We start from the raw sequence: 18,121 nt of genomic DNA on the forward strand, positions 1-18,121 counted from the left end.
CTTCCTCTGAGTTTAATTTACTAGGCCATAAAGGGCACTTTGCCAGATGGCAACTGACCTATTGACTGGCCACTGCCTGTGAGAGGGTGTGGCCCCAAAAAACATCTCAATAGGGACAATAAAGATTAACTAAACCAATCCACTTGTGGGAAATCCACTTTTGAAACATATAGGAAAAGTCACCAATTGATAGAAACAGCAACTAGAATATACACCCAGATAAAAGGAGGACCAGATACAAAAGGAAATGCACAAGTAGAAAAAAACAGGATGTGGTGACTGACCAGATGTGTGCTACTAAGGAAGAACAAAAAGAATAAAGAAAACCATCAAGTGCTTACTTTGAATGACTGGGGGAAAAAGGAAATAGCATGAATCAAAATGGAAAAGTTGTGAGCTTGGGTAGGGAAAAGACTAAGGCTGTTTTAGGATGTATTGAATTTGATAAGTGAGCCAACACTCCAAATTAAAAATATCCAGCATCAGCTGGATGCCTGTGTGAATTTTGTTTCGAGTTCAGAGCTGGCCACATAGTAATGCGGTGACCCACACAGGGCTAATGGAGATGCCATGAGAGTGGAGAAAATGCCCAAGAGTAAAGGGAGATTTAAAAAAAAAAAAAAATAGAAGGCTCTGTTTAGTGAAGAAAAAATAGGGAAAGGAGCCAATGAACAGGCAAAATTGTTGACAAAAAGTTGGCAGGGATTCCAAAAGTCTGTGATATCATAGCAACTGGGGTTGAAATAGCAGTGTGTGCTCATCAGCAGCAAATGGTTGGGGAAGCTTAAGGGGATGAGGTCTGAGGCAGGACCACTGGGTTGCTGGCTGATGAAGAGGCCCACATTTACTTGGTGGCAAGCCAAGTTCTCAAGGAAATGGAGGGAGGGAGTAAAGAAAAATTTTCAAGGAGTATGGTAGTGGAAGGAAGAAATGCACAACACCATGACAAAGAATAGGAGAATTTTTAGCATTTTTTGTAAAAGTGTGTGATTAAAACAGAGTAAAGATGAATGCAGGAGCACTGAGAAAATAGAGAAACTGAGCTAAAAATTAAGAGTGTTATATAGTTGTAACACTCACATTGCCCATGGTAATACACATAGTGAACCCATTCCATTCAACGCAGACTCCTAGGTCATTAACATTTAAGATTCTATGACCCTTCTCAATATGCATGAAGTAGTCCATTAGTTCAAGTCATCTGTGGCCTTGGTAAATATTAACAAATAATTGCAGATTGCTTCATTTCCTACGTAACCTAAGGTCTTTTAATGCCATTTCATCTACTTCATACAAAATCTTTTTAAAAAATCATGGAATATCTTATAAAAGTCCTAGAAATCAAAGATTTTAAAATTTCATTTCCTATTGCCTTCTCGAAGTGTTCAAGTGAGAGAATGTTTGGACTTTTCTTACTACTTCTAACTTAAGTGTAAGTACCAGGTATATTATTTTTGTCTTTTTTTCTTCTTTCTCACTTACAAGCACTTCTATTTTATCAAAATATTGGGCTCTTAGGATCATTACTTACTTCGCATATTGAATTGCTTTGAATGTATTTGTGAGGTCTCCACCATATTGGTATGTCTGGGATGTTGCTTTAATCATTTCAGCTTTGGTTTTGAAAGTGTTCAGGTTAAATACAACTCTTGGTTCATTGGCATACTGAATTAACCCCACCTTCAAGAAAGCAGAAGTTCATTAAAGGTTTGTCATTAGGTTCTAGGTAATTTCTAATTAACCACTATAATCAAAATCAAAAAGTGCATCTGGATATGGATAGTATAAGGGAATCATTTCCAATTTTGTTCTTAAGAAGAGTTATTTTTCTTCCAATGGAATGACTTCTTTGTTAGAGGCTATCAGTATAGAGCAGTAGTACTTGTTGATAAGCAAGATGATGTCCTATCTGGCATAATTTGGTTCTCAAGAGTAATAATTACAGATTTTCAACTATACATCTATCCATATCTTATAGATTATAGATTATAGATTATCTAGTAACAGATTTTAAAGCACTGTCTTATATTTTAATGTGGATAATATTCAAGTTCATAAGATTAAAATGATATAACCTTTCTACTTAACAATGGATATAAGCATGTAAACAATTATAAGCAGTCACAGATGGAAGATAACGATCATCAACTGAGAATACTTGCATATCAAACACAGAATTAGACTTGAATACAAAAAAAAAAGAAAAATGAGTGAGCTAATCAACACGGTCAATTTGGATGTATTTATTGTTCTGGATTTCCTCTAATCACAGACTTCAGCAACTTTGGAAGCAAATATGGAAGTTTCTGGCCTTCAGAGAAAATGCCATTAGAGAGAATCTTATTTGAGACATCTGACAGACAAAACAACTTCTGAACAAGATGCTGAGGCACATTTCCTAATCCTTTAAATCAAGAAGGCCAAACACTTCTATTAGCATCCTTGTTCTCAGCGCTGAAATCATTCTCTATGCCTAGGAGTTGGGGGCTTTCAGAACAGGAAGTGGCTATAGGAGATCAGTGGTAAAAAGGTCTCTAAAATAGAGGTCAGTACATAAGGAAGGGCAAGGCCTGGATTTCTGAGTTCAATCAGCTACTCTTGTTAGGAAGCAATCAAGTAGGCACTGGGAAAATGTGAAAAATATGACATTGCTGAAGTCCTCTTTTTAGGATAGGATGTAAGACTTGGGAGGGATCAAAAATAATTTTAAGGATTTAAAAGCCTAAAATGAGAAGAAGATGTCAGTAACTGCCATAACAGCCCCAGAAATTCTGGGTGAGAAAGGGGAATGATGACCAGAAGACTTAAAGGAATGTAGTATTTTAGGACTTACAGAAAGACCAAATTTAGAATAGAAGAAAAAGAGACTTTGTAAAGTGCCTCTAGAGATTAAGACGATGCATTGGGGGAGACAGATGAGAAGAGGAAGACCATAAATTCTGTTCAAGAGACCATTAAATACAGTAAATTTAGATATGGGGGTAATCCATTTAGAGACAGATATTTATGAAAATTTCTCTTCTAATGGGCCTTAACATGATGCTATACAGAAATCAGTGCTATACCTAGTCTTTTTTTTTTTTTTTTAAAGATTTTATTCATTTCCTCACACTCACGTGTGAGAGAGAGACTATGAGCTGGGGGAGGGGCAAAGGGAGAGGGATAAGGAGACTCCCTGCTGAGCATGGAGCTGGCTGTGGGGCTTGATGGGAGGGGCTTGATCCCAGGACCATAAGATCATGACCTGAGCTGAAGTCAGACACTTAACTGAGTCATCCAGATGCCCTCATACCTAGTCTTATTTATAGAATTTTCTGGTAAAAGCCCACAGTGAAACCTCCAAAGTTTCAGTGGACATTAGTGTCCTTTTGGTACTGAGAAGCAATGTCAATGGAAAAAATATATAAAAATATTTTGTAATACTGTACAAGAAGTCAGAAAATCAAATTTCAATATATTTAACTGCAAAGCATCGAGGGGAAAATGTTCCAACAATTGTTACTAGATGTTGGACACTAAGGCATCAGATGACAGGAACAACCCAAGAACTTCCACAGGTTACTGTGAACTGGTCCTTGTTGATGTTGGTTCAGTGTGCTTCTACAACCAGAATGAGCCATGAAATGGCAAATCCAATAAAAAAGAAAGAGAAAAGACCCAGAACTTTAACAATAAATGCTATTCAGTTTTATTAAAGCAGGAAGCTTCTGTTCCTGTGGATATCTATCTCAAGAAGATAGAAAAGCAAATTAAAGACTTGTTAAAACACAGATAGCTACACAAAACTACTGAAAGACTTGTCCTGCATAAAAAAGGAAGGACAGACTAAAATATGATAAAAGACTAAAAAATAATAAAAGATAGGATTATACTATCTATGGACTTCTTTATAAAAATCCCAGAATTCAAGGACAATGGTCAATTGCTAGCAAACAATACACAAAAGAAATTAATAATTAGTCTAAGTAGCTGTCAAGAAAAAAATACATAACTGGATTTCAAAATCTATTAATAAATTCATGAGTTATAAGAGGGAAAAATAAGCAACTAAAGAGAATTAAAATGCTATATCCCAGGGGCACCTGACTGTCTCAGTCAGTTAAGCATCTGACTCTTGGTTTCAGCTCAGGTCATGATCTCTCAGGGTTGTGAGATCTAGCTCCACGTCAGGCTTTGTGCTGGGTGTGGAGCCTGCTTGAGATTCTCTATCTCCCCCTCTGTTCCTCCTCTCACTACTCTCTCTCTCTCTCTCTCTCTCTCTCTCTCTCTCACACACACACACACACACACACACACTGCTATATCCTGCATCCAATGCTTACATTAGAAAAAGAAATCTAAAATCTCAAAGACCAGCATGGCGCAAAGTCATAGACAGAACAACTCAATGTTTCAACTGAGAACAAGTTCCAATTAACAGTCAAGATGGCCATTAAATGCATTTAATATAGGGATCTGACAAATGCAAAAATGAAGACCTCAAATCTAATCATATTTTCTCAGAAAGAAAGCTGTGGGTTAGTGTATGTATTATTCAAATCCATACCTGTGTTTTTTTGGGGCCTATATCCAGGCCTTGGACAAATTTTTCCAAAAAATTCTTTACTGCTTCCCAGGGATAAATACTGTTTGATTCATCACATACAACCACAACATCTATGAGGGAAGGGCAGGCTACAGAGGAAAAGAGGAAAGAAACAGATTTCCATTGGTAATTCAGTCTTCACACTCATATGCAAATGGAACAAAGTAATCAAGTACTTGAGGGTACTTGATAAATCCCACCTTCCCCCTTCACGTAAGGTATTTCTCAGACCCACTGCACATTCATCACTTACTCTGAACTGCAGGTGCAAAGCTGGTCAAGAGCTGAAAATCGGGACTGACGTCAGAACAAACCCCTGTTGTGTAATATTGACTTCCACACTGCTGTGCCCACAGGGGACCACACGTCTTCAAAGAAATGAGAGCAACGACAAAACATAGGGAAAACATGAGTCCATCTGTGAAACTCCGAGATCATTTCTATGGCTTTATAGGACACCAGGAATTGTCAACTCTTATAACTAACAGGTCAAACAAAGCCTTTCAGAGAAAGTGTCTCAGAAAGAAAGAAGAACCAGAAGTAAGGGAGAAAGAAGGTAGAAGGTGGGCTGGGAGGCAGGTGTTGGGGGTGCAGGGAGAAGACCCTCAGGTCACCTCCAACCCCCAAGCTAGGGAAAGAGCTTTGGTCTCTCATCTTTGGTCTCTCAGTTACCTGGGCCTTGGGAGCTGAATCTGTAAATGAGGATAATCATACCTATTATCTTTTTAGGTTGCTATAAAGATTAAGTGGGTCTGCAGATATAAAACATGTAGGACAGCATGGGGTAAATAGCAAATGGTCATAATTGTGAGCCAGCATCACTGCTATTGTTATTCTTGAACACATATTATACTATTCATCTATACCACTACACTCTCAATATACTACCATTTGTACTATTCAGCAGAAGCCATTAGCCCACAAGCTCCAGGGCCAGGCAGGAACCTAGGAGTGTTGCGGGCTGGTATAGACCCCATGATGCATGAAGAACCCGGGCCTCAGACACAGGGACAGGCCACCATGGTGCCTGCCCATTGCCAGCCTTGCGAGATCTTTCCCATTTTCAAGGAGAGCCCAAGAGGACATATTTTTTGTGAAAATCCAGATTAAAAAAAAAAAAACAACAAAAACACTCTATGGTCTAAACAAACACAGTGAGATTCCTGAACTGCCAATTTTTAACTTTGTTCTGAAGTATTTCTTTGAGGACTTCTGATCCCTCTACTTCTACGACCTAAAACCTTCAGTCATCCAAACTGGCACTTGACTCCCTGCCCACACCAGACATACTACAATTCTTCATATTCCCATCAACCCAGCCCCAAATCTCTTTTTCAGCAGCCTTTGAATGCCAAGAACTCCTGCTTCAATTGTGATTAAACCACATGGGAAACATTATATTAAATAATATTAAAATTTCTAGATGTAAAAGGACAAAAATGGGAACGAGAAATCTAGTCAAGATCTTAAAGAGCATCTTTACTTAAAGCTTTAAGTAAAAAGCTTTACTTTTTAACTTTAACTTTACTTAAAGCTGTGGATCAATTATTAAAACTTAACAAAAAAGTGTGAACTTGCAAAAAGCAGTTGAAAGAATAAAAAGGAATTTATTGGACCCAGTTTAATTGTTGGTCGCTCAAAGGAAAAACAGCTGTGGTCATCTTTCATGTTCAAGGAATAAGCCATTGTTGTTCCTCCTATAAAACTGTTTCATTTTATCACAGAACACGACATCAAAAACTAATGATGTACTGTATGGTGACTAACATAACATAATAAAAAAATTAAAAACTGATTCATTTTGCCAATCAGTTAGGAGACAATCACAACTGATGCCTGTGGTTAGTTTACCAATTACCAATTGGTTAGATACCAATTACTGATTCCTATATCCCTATCCCCAGTTGTTTTTTTAAAATCACCTTGAAAAACAATAGCTCATGAAGTATTCAAGATTTTTTTTTTGTTTTAAAAGCAATGGAAAACAGCATTTAGAAGCTGAAATTAGAATATGCCAACTGTTAATGCCAGAACGACATTCCTGCTTTAAGCCCAGAACTTAGGAAGTTTCAAAAAAATGTGATGATTGTCAGTCTTTTCCACATAATTCTTAAGAGTATCTTAAGATTTTGACCTTTTAGGTATGTAAAGGAAGCTTTGGCTTTTTTTTTTTTTTCTTTTTTTCCTCTCCCTCTTCCACCCTTCTCTGCTTGCTACATAGGTCGTTAATCTCTGAAATTCTCTAGCAATTTTAATTTACTTTATCTGAAGTTACACATTAAAAATTTTGAAGCACATCCTATAATTTTTATATTTTAATGTTTTAATATTTTTAAAATTAAATTTTATTATATTTTAATATTTTCCTCTTCCTGACTTTATTCAACCTTAAAAACAAATAAGCAAACAAAAAAAAGAGGAAGGCAACCTTATAAACACTTTGAAATATCATAAACCATGAAGATCATTGCAATATTCATTTATGCTTTGAATTACACAAATTATAAGCAATACCTGATGTCTAAATACCAATGTCAGAATACTAGTGTCTATTAATAAAAGTAGAATGACATTGGTAACAATTGATTATATTTTTAGAATAATTTGGTTATACACATAGGCTTTTAGGTAAGCATGTCAATGACGTAGAAATAACTAATGTAAAGTCAAACTATTAAGCATTCTATGGCTATTTTAACAGGGTAATATAACTAGTATCATCTATGAGCTGATGAAAATGCCTAATAAGTTTGGGTTTTTATTTGCCTTCAAAATTTTTCTTGGTATGTGATGGTTTTAATTTTTTAATATAGTCAAATCTTTTCAACAATTTCCTATATTATTTCTTCTATTAGTTCTAAGATCAGAAACTCCTCCCTCTTTCAGAAAATTTCCATTTTCTTCCAGTTTTTAGTATTAACTCTTTAATTCACTTGAAAGTATATTTGGATATACAAGTTACTAACCAATTAATTGTCCCCAGACCACTTGTTAAAGAAGGTATTTTATCGCACTGATTTGTGATGTCTTTTCACAGCATTCTAGAAAATAAATGAGAGTAAACACTAACATGAAATAGGAAGAAACCCAGTCATGACTTAGATGATATCATATTTGCCAACAGTTATAGCAAAGGATTAAAGGCAGAAATACTCTTCAGGTTTGAAATGTACTCTCTGACTTAGCAGAACCTATCTTGAATGTTCCTATGGGAAGGAGAAATGAAGAATTCTGCTATTATCAACAAATGCTAAGCATACGCTCCAAGGGCAAAGAATTGGTATTCCTTGTGCTGTTTTTTTCTAAGATGTTTTGTGGCATTGGTTTTGCTGAATATCTGAAGAAGTCTACACATCAACAGAAGGGCATTTCATGTTGGATATCCACATTGCATGATTTATCCAAAAGCAAACTCGAACATTTAAGTATCGAGATTTGATCTGATAGGTGGGATGGCAAGAAGACCCTAACTTCATACTTTCTTGAAATGGATGAGAATTTGAAAGGTAAACACTCACGAGAAATCCTCCGGTTCCCATGTTCCTTGTGAGTGTCAAGCCGAGGCTCATGTTGGTTTTCATTTCAGTAACATTGGGAATGCTTGTGGAAGCTTTCAAAGGGAAAAAGATTTTAAAAAGTGAATAAAACTTCATTTATTTAAACTTGTTAAAAACAAACAAACAAACCACGTGCTGATGTTTATGTGTAGCATGTATGAATTTAGTGTCCCATATCCAGGTACTCACATTATATAATCATAGGCAAAGAAATGAGGGTCCCTCACTCATCTGGCAGCTTGTACACTTAAATGTGTGAGGGTACAGAATGTCAGATATTAGGGGCTGGTGTGTGGAAAGGGTATGACTTCTAGGCATTTAAATTTAAATTTTTTAAAACAAAGTGCTGACCAAACAAAACATATTCGAGGACAGTATTTGGTCTCCAATTTGCCAACATACTCTTTTCAAGGTCACGACAGCTCCATCTAATGTTTTATGATGGATCAGAAAAAAAAAAAAAGTCCTTAAAGTGTCATCAAAAAAAAAAAAGAAAATGCCATACAGTAGAATCTGGAGCAAAGCACTAATGAGTGAATTTTAAAAGGAAATAGTGAGATTAACCATGTAAAATAATAAATATACCTCCCCAACCTTCTCTCTCCCACTGAACTAGGGTATCATCCACTGTAGCCATTCTTGAGCTATGGAGCATTGCAATTCTCTTCAATAGTACTATTTACTCAAGTTCTCTAATCTCTGCCAAGCCAACACTGCCACTTTCATTTATCCCCCTTGACCCAGGGTGATTGTTTTATTATCTTTATTTAAAGGTCATTCTTGGAACTTCCTCCTTGTTCTCTCTTTCCCTTGTGTCTTTGAGAAGGGAGAAATCTTTCTAAGAATAATTTTCGCACAGAGCAGTGATGTTAATTCCAACCACTTAATTCAATTCTTGACTAATGGTTACTCCCTTTTATCACTTCCTTCTATTCTTCCTATACACAAGATCATCTCCTTTCCATTAAGAAAATCTTCACTCAACCCTGCTACTCCATGGAAATACTTTCCCAAGTCTTCACTCTGTAACTTCTAGAAATAAAGGTCTACCTTTAGTTGTAGAACTTGCTCATACCTCACAGGCTCCTAAATTCACTGTGACCTATTTCTCCCCTCATCACTACTCTAGGCAAGAAAGTTGCAAAGTGTGATCTGCTGGAGTGCAGAAAGAAAATAATGAAACTGCTATGTGTATGTTTTTATTCTTTTAAATTTATTTTTTTAAACCTTATTTGTTTGTTTGTTTCAAGAGTAGAATTTAGTGATTTATTGCTTACATATAATGCCTCATGCTTATTCTATTTAAGAAAAAATACTTTATTTATTTATTTGACAGAGATCACAAGTAGGCAGAGAGGCAGGCAGAGAGAGAGAGAGGAAGCTCTCTCCCTGTGGGGCAGAGAGCCCAATGAGGGACTCGATCCCAGGACTCTGGGATCATGACCTGAGCCGAAGGCAGAGGCTTTAACCCACTGAGCCACCCAGGAGCCCCCCTTGTGCTTATTCTTATAAATTCTTTTATAATATTAAAAAATAGAAAATATATACATTGGGATGTGTTCAAAAGTTAGAGGTGATATGATACATTGGGGTGATATAATAAAATGTTTGAACTATGTAATAAACCTTTGAGCATTCCCCATTAATGTGTATATTTTTATTATTTTTAGAAACATTATGTATTACTTATGTTTTATATAGATGAGTGTTCAAAATGTTTGGAGATCATTGATCTAGCTCACTCATTATCTCCTTGTATAAGCTGACGATTGTACTCAGTCTTCACACCGTTCAACCCCTATAGCATTTGACAGCACTGATATTCCTTCCATCCCATGTTTATTGAGCTCCTATTATATGCCAGAAATGATACTAGTAATTAGGTACACATAAATGTGCAAGAAACATGCCCTTACTTCTAAGTAATCACTGTTTTTGAATCTCTACTTTCCCTTGATTCCTTTACACTGTATTTTCCTAATCCAGGCTTTAGTTCTTTAGAACCCTAAGCCTCCTCAGTGCTGTTTTGTTGTTGTTGTTTTGTTTTGTTTTTATATGATGATGATGATTTAATTGAGTAATTTTTTAGATGCACCAGGAAACATTGCATGGAAACATGACTTGTTTAGCTTTTTAGTCTTGCACCTTTAATAACTTTTGCATTAACAGAAATCATCTGAGATATGGATAATTAAAATAGCAGTTCCAAACAATTCCAAAGTATTCCAAATAGTGACCAGAAACAAGTGTTTCTCTGCATCTCCAAATGCAATATTAGTATTGACAGGTCTATACCTAATGATTTGTTTTGAGGTGGGAGAGAGCTATGGAGAGACTTTGATATCTGTAAATAATCAGCAAAATAATCCTAAACATTGATGGAAACTGGTCCATAGTCTGGGGGTGATGGTCCAAGAGGCAGCACATTTCTCATGCATCTTATTAAATCAGGTCTTTAAGCTATGTTGGAAATTTGGATCCAACTAGACCTCATATAACTAAAGATATAAAGGCAAAAAAGCTGTCTATATTTCTTTAAGACAGACTATGATTGATTTTGTTATTTTTTTTTTGCTAGAGTTATAACAAATGAGATCTTGTCATCTCTTAAAAAAATATTGCCAATTACCACTTACTTTCTAAATTCAGTTTTTCGCATGTAGCAGTGGACAAATCAACAGGACATTTATACACATCTCCCATTCGGTTCTCAGGAAAGCCACTCCAAGGTGAACCAACCAGTAACCTAGAAACAGGAATTTTTTTTTCATTAGATGTAAAATATTAGTATAGTTTCTTAAAGGCTAAAACTGGCCACAAAACAATGGCCACATTTAGCTCCAATTTTTAACAAGAAAGTAGTTTATATTTGTTCAGCTATAATTTGTTCTTTTTCCTTTTCTCTTAGCTGATCAAGTTTCCTAATGAATATCTGCAATACAAAATAGAAACATAATGCAGGCCACAAATGTGACCTGCATACGTAACTTAAAATTTTCTAGTAGTCACACTCATACAATAAAAAGCAAAGGTAACGTTCACTTAAATAATACATTTTATCTAACTTGATATATCCAAACTAGTATGCAATCATTATAAATAAAAATTATTAATGAGATATATGACATTCTTTTTTCCATAATAAGTTTTTGAAATTTAGTATTTTGTACTCAGAGCACAAAGCAGTCCAGAGAGCACAAATCAATATGGAAAAGGAACATTTCAAGTGCTCAGTAGCCACGCGTGGCTAGTGGCTGCCGTACTGGTCAGCACAACTTAAAAGAATGAAGCAATATTAAAACCAAAAGCAAAAACTAACATTTTTTGAGTGCTTTTCTTGTCTAAGTATTTTCATATGTTACTTTACTTGGGGAGTGGATGAGTTATCTAAGTGGTTTTCCTATTTCTTGTCTATATAAGAGGATTCTTAGCAAAAACACAGAGAAAGCATATGATGGAGCTTTCCTTAGGTGCAACGTGTTTGTAACCAGGAGACAGGATGCAGCGGTTGGAGACTGGAGTTCACGTCTTCCTTTTGGTTAGTTTAATTTCCTACAGAGCTTCTCCAACTAAAGACTAAGTGTTTCCCCATGGAGCCACTCACCTAACATTTCTGTTCACAGAAGAATAGACAGAAAGAGTCCACGTAAACAGTCTGATCTTCAGAATCTATAGTAGGTGAATTACTCAGTAGTCTTCAGTTACTAAGGAAGATATTTGATTCAATGTATTTTTTTTCCTTGTCAGGGTTGGAAGATTAGATGAAACCTAAATTCTTTCATGAGCCTTCTGTATAAATATTTAATCATTGTTGATTAAACAACATGTGCCTCACATTGAGGTTACAAAAAGTCTAAGGTGCACACCTGTCTACAATTGTTTAAGATGCATGACAAGTAAAACAATAACAATACAAAGAAAGATATAAAATAAGTTCATCTCTGGAACAAACATTAAAATGGTCCGAGGATGCAAAAATGGATACTGAAGGATGTAGGAGGCAGTCATCATTCTCAGCAGAAAAAAGAGTGTGAATAATTACGGAAAGAGGAAAATACAGTTTACTTTGAAAGACAGTTAATGATTCACACAGTTAGTGAGAGCTAAGTGTAACTGATTCTGAAGTCCAACCTCTTAACCCTTAACTTATTCTCCTTCCTGTTATCTGCACCAAGGCCTGCCAGAGGGCCCAGATTGGGAAAACCATCTGGACTAATGGGCTGGGTTCCAGAACAATCAAGGAGTAGATCTGGAATCTGATGGTCAGGCCCCACCTATTGCGAGGGTGTGGCTGCGTGGTGTGTTAGGAGGCTGGGGTCTAGGAGGACACCAGCCAACGTGATCTTGTAGGAGCACATCCACACTGTGGGCCCGGGCTGTACTGTTCATAATGTAGGTTAGGGCAGATTATGTTCAAATAGTACTAAATGTGGCAATTTGGGCAACTTTTATTATACACATATTCCATCCATCCTCACCAGCCCAGGCGCAGGCAAGAATAAAAGTAAAGTGTTTCTCACTAAAATTTAACAATTTGTTCTTCAGAGCCTTCAGCAGCAAAGCACCATCAGCTACCTACTTCTCACTGAGAAAGCTCAAAAGCTTTTGGTGTTTCCTCTTGACTAAGTGTTCCCTGGACACCCCTTCCTGCCTCACTTCCTTCAACCAAAGGATTTGGGATTTGATAATCTCACATGCAGGGGCGGGTGACATCTCCACTACTGCTGTGAGAGCTATGGCCCCCTACATGAATCCAATGGGAAGAAGAGAGGAAAAGAAGCACCTGCATAACTCTGTGCCTCTTAACTCAAAGGATGTGAAAATACTTGTAAATCTCTCAAAGAATCTCTGACAGTATGATGCCATGTTAACCTCATAACATAACAGATACCAGTGGAAAACCAGATCATTTTGGTGACTGGTAAAGAACCAGGGTGTCCTCATCATATAGGACTCATTCTTTCAATATAGCGAACCACATTAGTAAGTAGCCTCCAGGTCATTCTAGTAACTACAGAGAACGTTTCAAAGACCATTGTCAACTCCTTTATTGGCAACATTTCCAGTAGACTTTCGTCATTTCTACCAGCAGGCCTCAGTGAAATCCTGGTTCCTGACAATTCATCCTTCTAAGGAAAGGTTATGACATCACCAGTGGCTACTCCAAGGAAATTGTGACACTCCTGCATTACTCAGACAGGAAGATGAGGGAGGCTGGTATATTTATCTATAAAATCTTATGTAATCAGCCATAACAGGAAGCAACATGCCAGGAGAAAATGTTACCAAGGTAGAGAATAGGATAGGTGAATGAGTAAACCCTGCTGAAATATGGCAAAACATCTTTGAAGGAATGGATCTAACGTTGCAACCAGACAAAAGAGCTGTATGAACAGTCATGTGTGCTGATTCTCAAAACAAAACAAAATCCCAAGATATAAACTCTCTTTCCTACAATGAAACTGGGAATTCTTCCAAGATGACTTAAAATAACACTTACTGTTCAATTATCTTATGGGGAAATAGTGATTATGTAGAGTTCCAAAACACAGCCAATTTGCCCACCTCCAGTGAAATTCAAAATACTTTGTTTAGTTAGTAAACAGTATTTATGGAGGTGTAGGTAGTTTTAAACCCACAATCCAGGGGCTGTTATAAATATCTTCCTTTGGTCTGTGAGTCTATAAACTCTCCAAGTGTTCCTTTAATACTAGCGATTTTTCTAGAGATTATTGACAGAGGTGTACTTAAAATAGTAGGGCAAAACATGTTTTCTTTGATTCAACAAAGATTTTTTTAAAAATCCTGTGGCGCTGAAATTTTGCACAACTCCAAGGGATACCATTTCCATATAAATAGAGTGCTCTGACCTTGTTAAGTATGCAACCTGTGCAGCTATATATGGTGGCCAAACCTACTATGTGCCAGACCTGATTCTAGGCGCTGGGGATACATCTGTGAATAAATCAGTCAAGCATTTCTGATCTCATGGAGCCTACATTCTAGTGGGGAAAAACAGACAATAAATTTAATAAGTATATAAAACATATCATGATGGTGATCAGTGGGAAAAAGGAACAAGATAGAAGTGTGGCATGGAGGGTGTGGTATAATCTTTATTAGAATAGTCACAAAAGGCCTCACTGAGAAGGTGCCATTTAAGCAAAGACTTGAAGGAAGTGAAGGAGTAAACCATAAGACTCTGGTGGAAGATTACTAGGCTGTGGGAACAGCAAGTGCAAAAGCCCTGTGGTCGGACCACAGTGTATGAGGAAGAATGTGGGAGGAGATGTGGTCAGATTGGTAATGAGGCCAGGTCCCATAAGATTGGTATGAAATTCTAAGAACATGGCTTTGCCTCTGAGTGACATGAGAAAGCCATTGGAGGGTTTTTAGCACAGTGGTGATGTGATCTGACATTTTTAGAAGGATTGTGAAGGCTGCCTTGTTGAGAATTACTGCACTAGGCAAAGGTGAAGCTGGTGAAACACTTCAGAGGCAAATGCAAAATCCAGACAAGAGGTGATGAGGGTCTCCTACAGGGCTGGTGAGAAGTGATCTTATTTTAGATATATTCTGAAGGTGGGGCTAGCAGAATTTCTCAAGAGATTAGTTTTTAAATACACACACCCACACCCACACCCACCCACACACACACACATACACACACAGTCAAGGATGACTCCAAGTTTTCTCTGCTGAGAATCTAGAAGGAACCAAGTGGTTAAGATCAGATAAGGGGGATACCTTAGAGCAAGATTTTGAGATAGGGTAAGCTCAAGAGCTCAGTATGAGGTATTTTTTTTTTTAAGATTTTATTTATTTATTTGAGAGAGAGACAGTGGTGAGAGAGAGCATGAGCAAGGAGAAGATCAGAGGGAGAAGCAGACTCCGCATGGAGCTGGGAGCCCGATGTGGGACTCGATCCCAGGACTCCGGGATCATGACCTGAGCCGAAGGCAGTCGTCCAACCAACTGAGCCACCCAGGCGTCCCAGCATGAGGTATTTTAACTTGAGATACCTACAGACATCCAAGGGGATATTTTACTTAGGATTATAAACCTATTGTATATAGTACATTATTACAAGAAATTTCTAAGTCTATAGTATATTAAGTGTAAATATTATTCCTTACATTGGTTAGTTCCAAGCCACTGATGACAAAAGGGGTCTGGTGAGTTCTATACAGCTACGTGCTTCCTGCTTGTAATGTAAAAGGAGTTTATGATGCAAAGAAATCACCTGCGAAGACTTCAAGTCTCCAGGAAGGAGGAAGACAGGTAAAGAGAGCGCATTTTTAGCTCCCGGTTGGGAAATACTGTTGTTATAAATTTAAAAGTTAAACCCTCTGGCATGTGTTGAAAGGCAATTTTAGTTTCTAAACTTCATTATGCTACCTCAGACTCCTTTGGCTGCCAGACTACTTCCTTAAATAGGAGATGGCTAAACCCTCAAAGTCTTTCAGTTCCCTGATGTGGAGTCTACCAACCTCATTATTGCTCAAACATCTTAAGCCTATTGTTCTGTTTCATAAAAAGCCTGGAAATTAGCTTTTGCACTGGAAGCAAATGAATCAAATAAAAGCTGATTCTGTTATGCTGACTCATCTAACATGCGGCTTTTCTAAAGTTAAAATCAAAAGCTGATATATTCAATTTAAAGCCTCGTGATGACATAAATCCCACATTCATTGAAGGGCAGGAAGGATTTTTAAGACCACCACATTTTTATAAATCAAAGCCCATGAGATAGTACTTCCATCAACATACTTTGGCAGATGGTTGTTTTATCAATGATAGAATTTGGAAAAGCAACATTTATATACTGCTTTATAATTTATAAAGTACTTTTTATGTACACTGTTTTCTTTAATCCTTATAAATAGAGGTCAGGTGTTTCAATTATTCCTGTTTTCCTATTTTAAAAAAACCAAGTCTAAGTGTCTTATTGGCAACAAAGTCTAGATCTGCACCTGTGTCCTTTCATTTCAAACCCCTGATTCTTTCTATCACAGTTAAGTTCTTCTTAGAACTCTTGTAGAGGACTAGTCCTCATTGTTTGCCCATCTTATTGGCCACAAACAAATTAACAAACAGTTTCCACCTGTGCCACTTTGTATTCCCCAAATCCCTCTTTGGATGGAGTTAGACTAATGGAAAAGTTTCATACAACTGGTCACCAGGAAGGTGTACATGTGTAAGCCCCATTCATTTTTGTAAATGAACTTTGTTCCAGGAACAGACATTCAGGCGTTACCACAGTGGAAAGCTTTAAATTATAAGACAAGCTAGCGAGGCATGGAGAATATTTACAGATCACTGAAGGTCTCCAGACATTAGGGAGTAGAGGATCTATCCCTTATGCAAGTCACAAAAGATATGTGTGCGTGTGTGTGTGTGTGTGTGTGTGTGTGTGTGTAGGTATACACACAAATTTGTGTCCAGAGTGGGGGAAGGGAGAAACAAATCAGAGCAGGGATATTTAAAGTGCTTTTCTGCTACAGATTTTTTTCTTATGATAAATAACAGAAAACATGGAACCAATTTAGCCATAAAGATTATTTAAACTTGTGGAAAAGAAATGAACAACTATGGTATAATAAATGTAGGTGCATCAACACCAGAGTGGTCCATGGGGTTCTAAAAGGTCCTTGGTTCACTATTCTGCCCCTCCTGCCTGCCTAGAGAAGATCTTTGTTTACAGGAGACATGCCATTTTGCACATCTGTATTAAAAGTGTTGAGTGATGGTTTAATTATATGGCAATAACATAATAATTATTTATAACATATTAAGTTTTTAAGCTTAAAAGTTTAAGACTATTATAGTCAGACTTCTAATGCCTTTCCAGAATAAAAAATTGGACTAATTTCAAGTTAGTAAAAATAAAATATAATGAAAGAACAAAAAGGAATACATATCTATGTCATGTGTTTAAAATAAAAGCAAACTCTGAGAATAAACAAAGCAAGCACAGTAAATGGTACTGCCAAGACACCCTAATGGCAAGAGAATTTTATCTTTGGAAAAAGACATAAAGGATGATATTGGCTAATATTTAAAGGCCATAGACATGATTATTTTGGAAAAGGGATCAGAATAGCATTCTTGGCCAAGAAGAAGAAGAAATGGACTGACGCTAATCCAATATGCATGGAAGCTAATCCATGACAGATGAGAAATGGTTGAGAAACAGGCAGTGGAGAGAGGTACGAACGAACTGATTTTCAAGAAATCCTGATTTCCTTCCTATGTATTTTTACACAATGCTAAGGAGAGCACTTCACATATGCACAGTGACTTAGTTTTTTTTTTTTTTTTAACAGTGGATATAATTTCTTTCTTTTTTTTAAACAGTGATATCATTTATTTGTTTTTTTTTTTACGTTTTTATTTTAATTCCAGTTAGTTAACACACAGTGTACTATTAGTGGCAGGTGTCCCATCTAGGGATGCAGCACTTCCGTATGTTCCCCTGTGCTCATCACAAGTGCCCTCCTTCATCCCCGTCACAAGTTTCACCCATTCTCCCACCCCCACGTCTCCTCTCGTAACCATCAGTTTGCTCTCCATAATTAAGAGTCTGGTTTTGGATTTTTTTTTTCTCTCTCTCTCTTTTTCCTTTTGTTTATTTGTTTTGTTTCTTAAATTCCACATAATGGTTAAATCATATAGTATTTGTCTTTCTCCAAGTCATTTCACTTAGCATTATACTCTCTACATCCATCTATGCTATTGCAAATGGTAAGATTTCATTATTTTCTATGGCTGAATAATATTTCCACATTCTATATCCATTCATCAATAGATGGACACTTGGGCTGCTTCCATACCTTGGCTCTTGTAAATAACGCTGCTATAAACACAGAAGTGCATATATCCCTTTGAATTAGTGTTTTTGTATTCTTTGGGTAAATACCGGTAGTGCAAATACTGGATTGTGGGACAGTTCTATTTTTAACTTTTTCCTCAAAAAACT

At 36.8% G+C, this 18,121-nt stretch overlaps 1 protein-coding gene across 2 annotated transcripts in view; it reads right to left on the reverse strand.

Moving 5' to 3' along the window:
- Nucleotides 1–18,121, reverse strand: part of ITGA2 (integrin subunit alpha 2) — a 107,889-nt gene that overhangs the window by 55,021 nt on the left and 34,747 nt on the right. The window contains exons 3-7 of one of the 2 annotated variants that reach the window (XM_032337426.1): nt 10,779–10,888; nt 8,104–8,195; nt 4,839–4,953; nt 4,547–4,674; nt 1,532–1,680 (exon numbers count right to left, since the gene is read on the reverse strand). In XM_032337426.1, the coding sequence (XP_032193317.1) occupies nt 1,532–1,680; nt 4,547–4,674; nt 4,839–4,953; nt 8,104–8,195; nt 10,779–10,888 (594 nt within the window). The remainder of the gene's footprint in view (nt 1–1,531; nt 1,681–4,546; nt 4,675–4,838; nt 4,954–8,103; nt 8,196–10,778; nt 10,889–18,121) is intronic. The other variant, XM_032337427.1, reaches the window with a different exon arrangement.

The sequence above is a fragment of the Mustela erminea genome, chromosome 3, assembly GCF_009829155.1.
Source record: "Mustela erminea isolate mMusErm1 chromosome 3, mMusErm1.Pri, whole genome shotgun sequence".
NCBI classification, from domain to species: domain Eukaryota; kingdom Metazoa; phylum Chordata; class Mammalia; order Carnivora; family Mustelidae; genus Mustela; species Mustela erminea.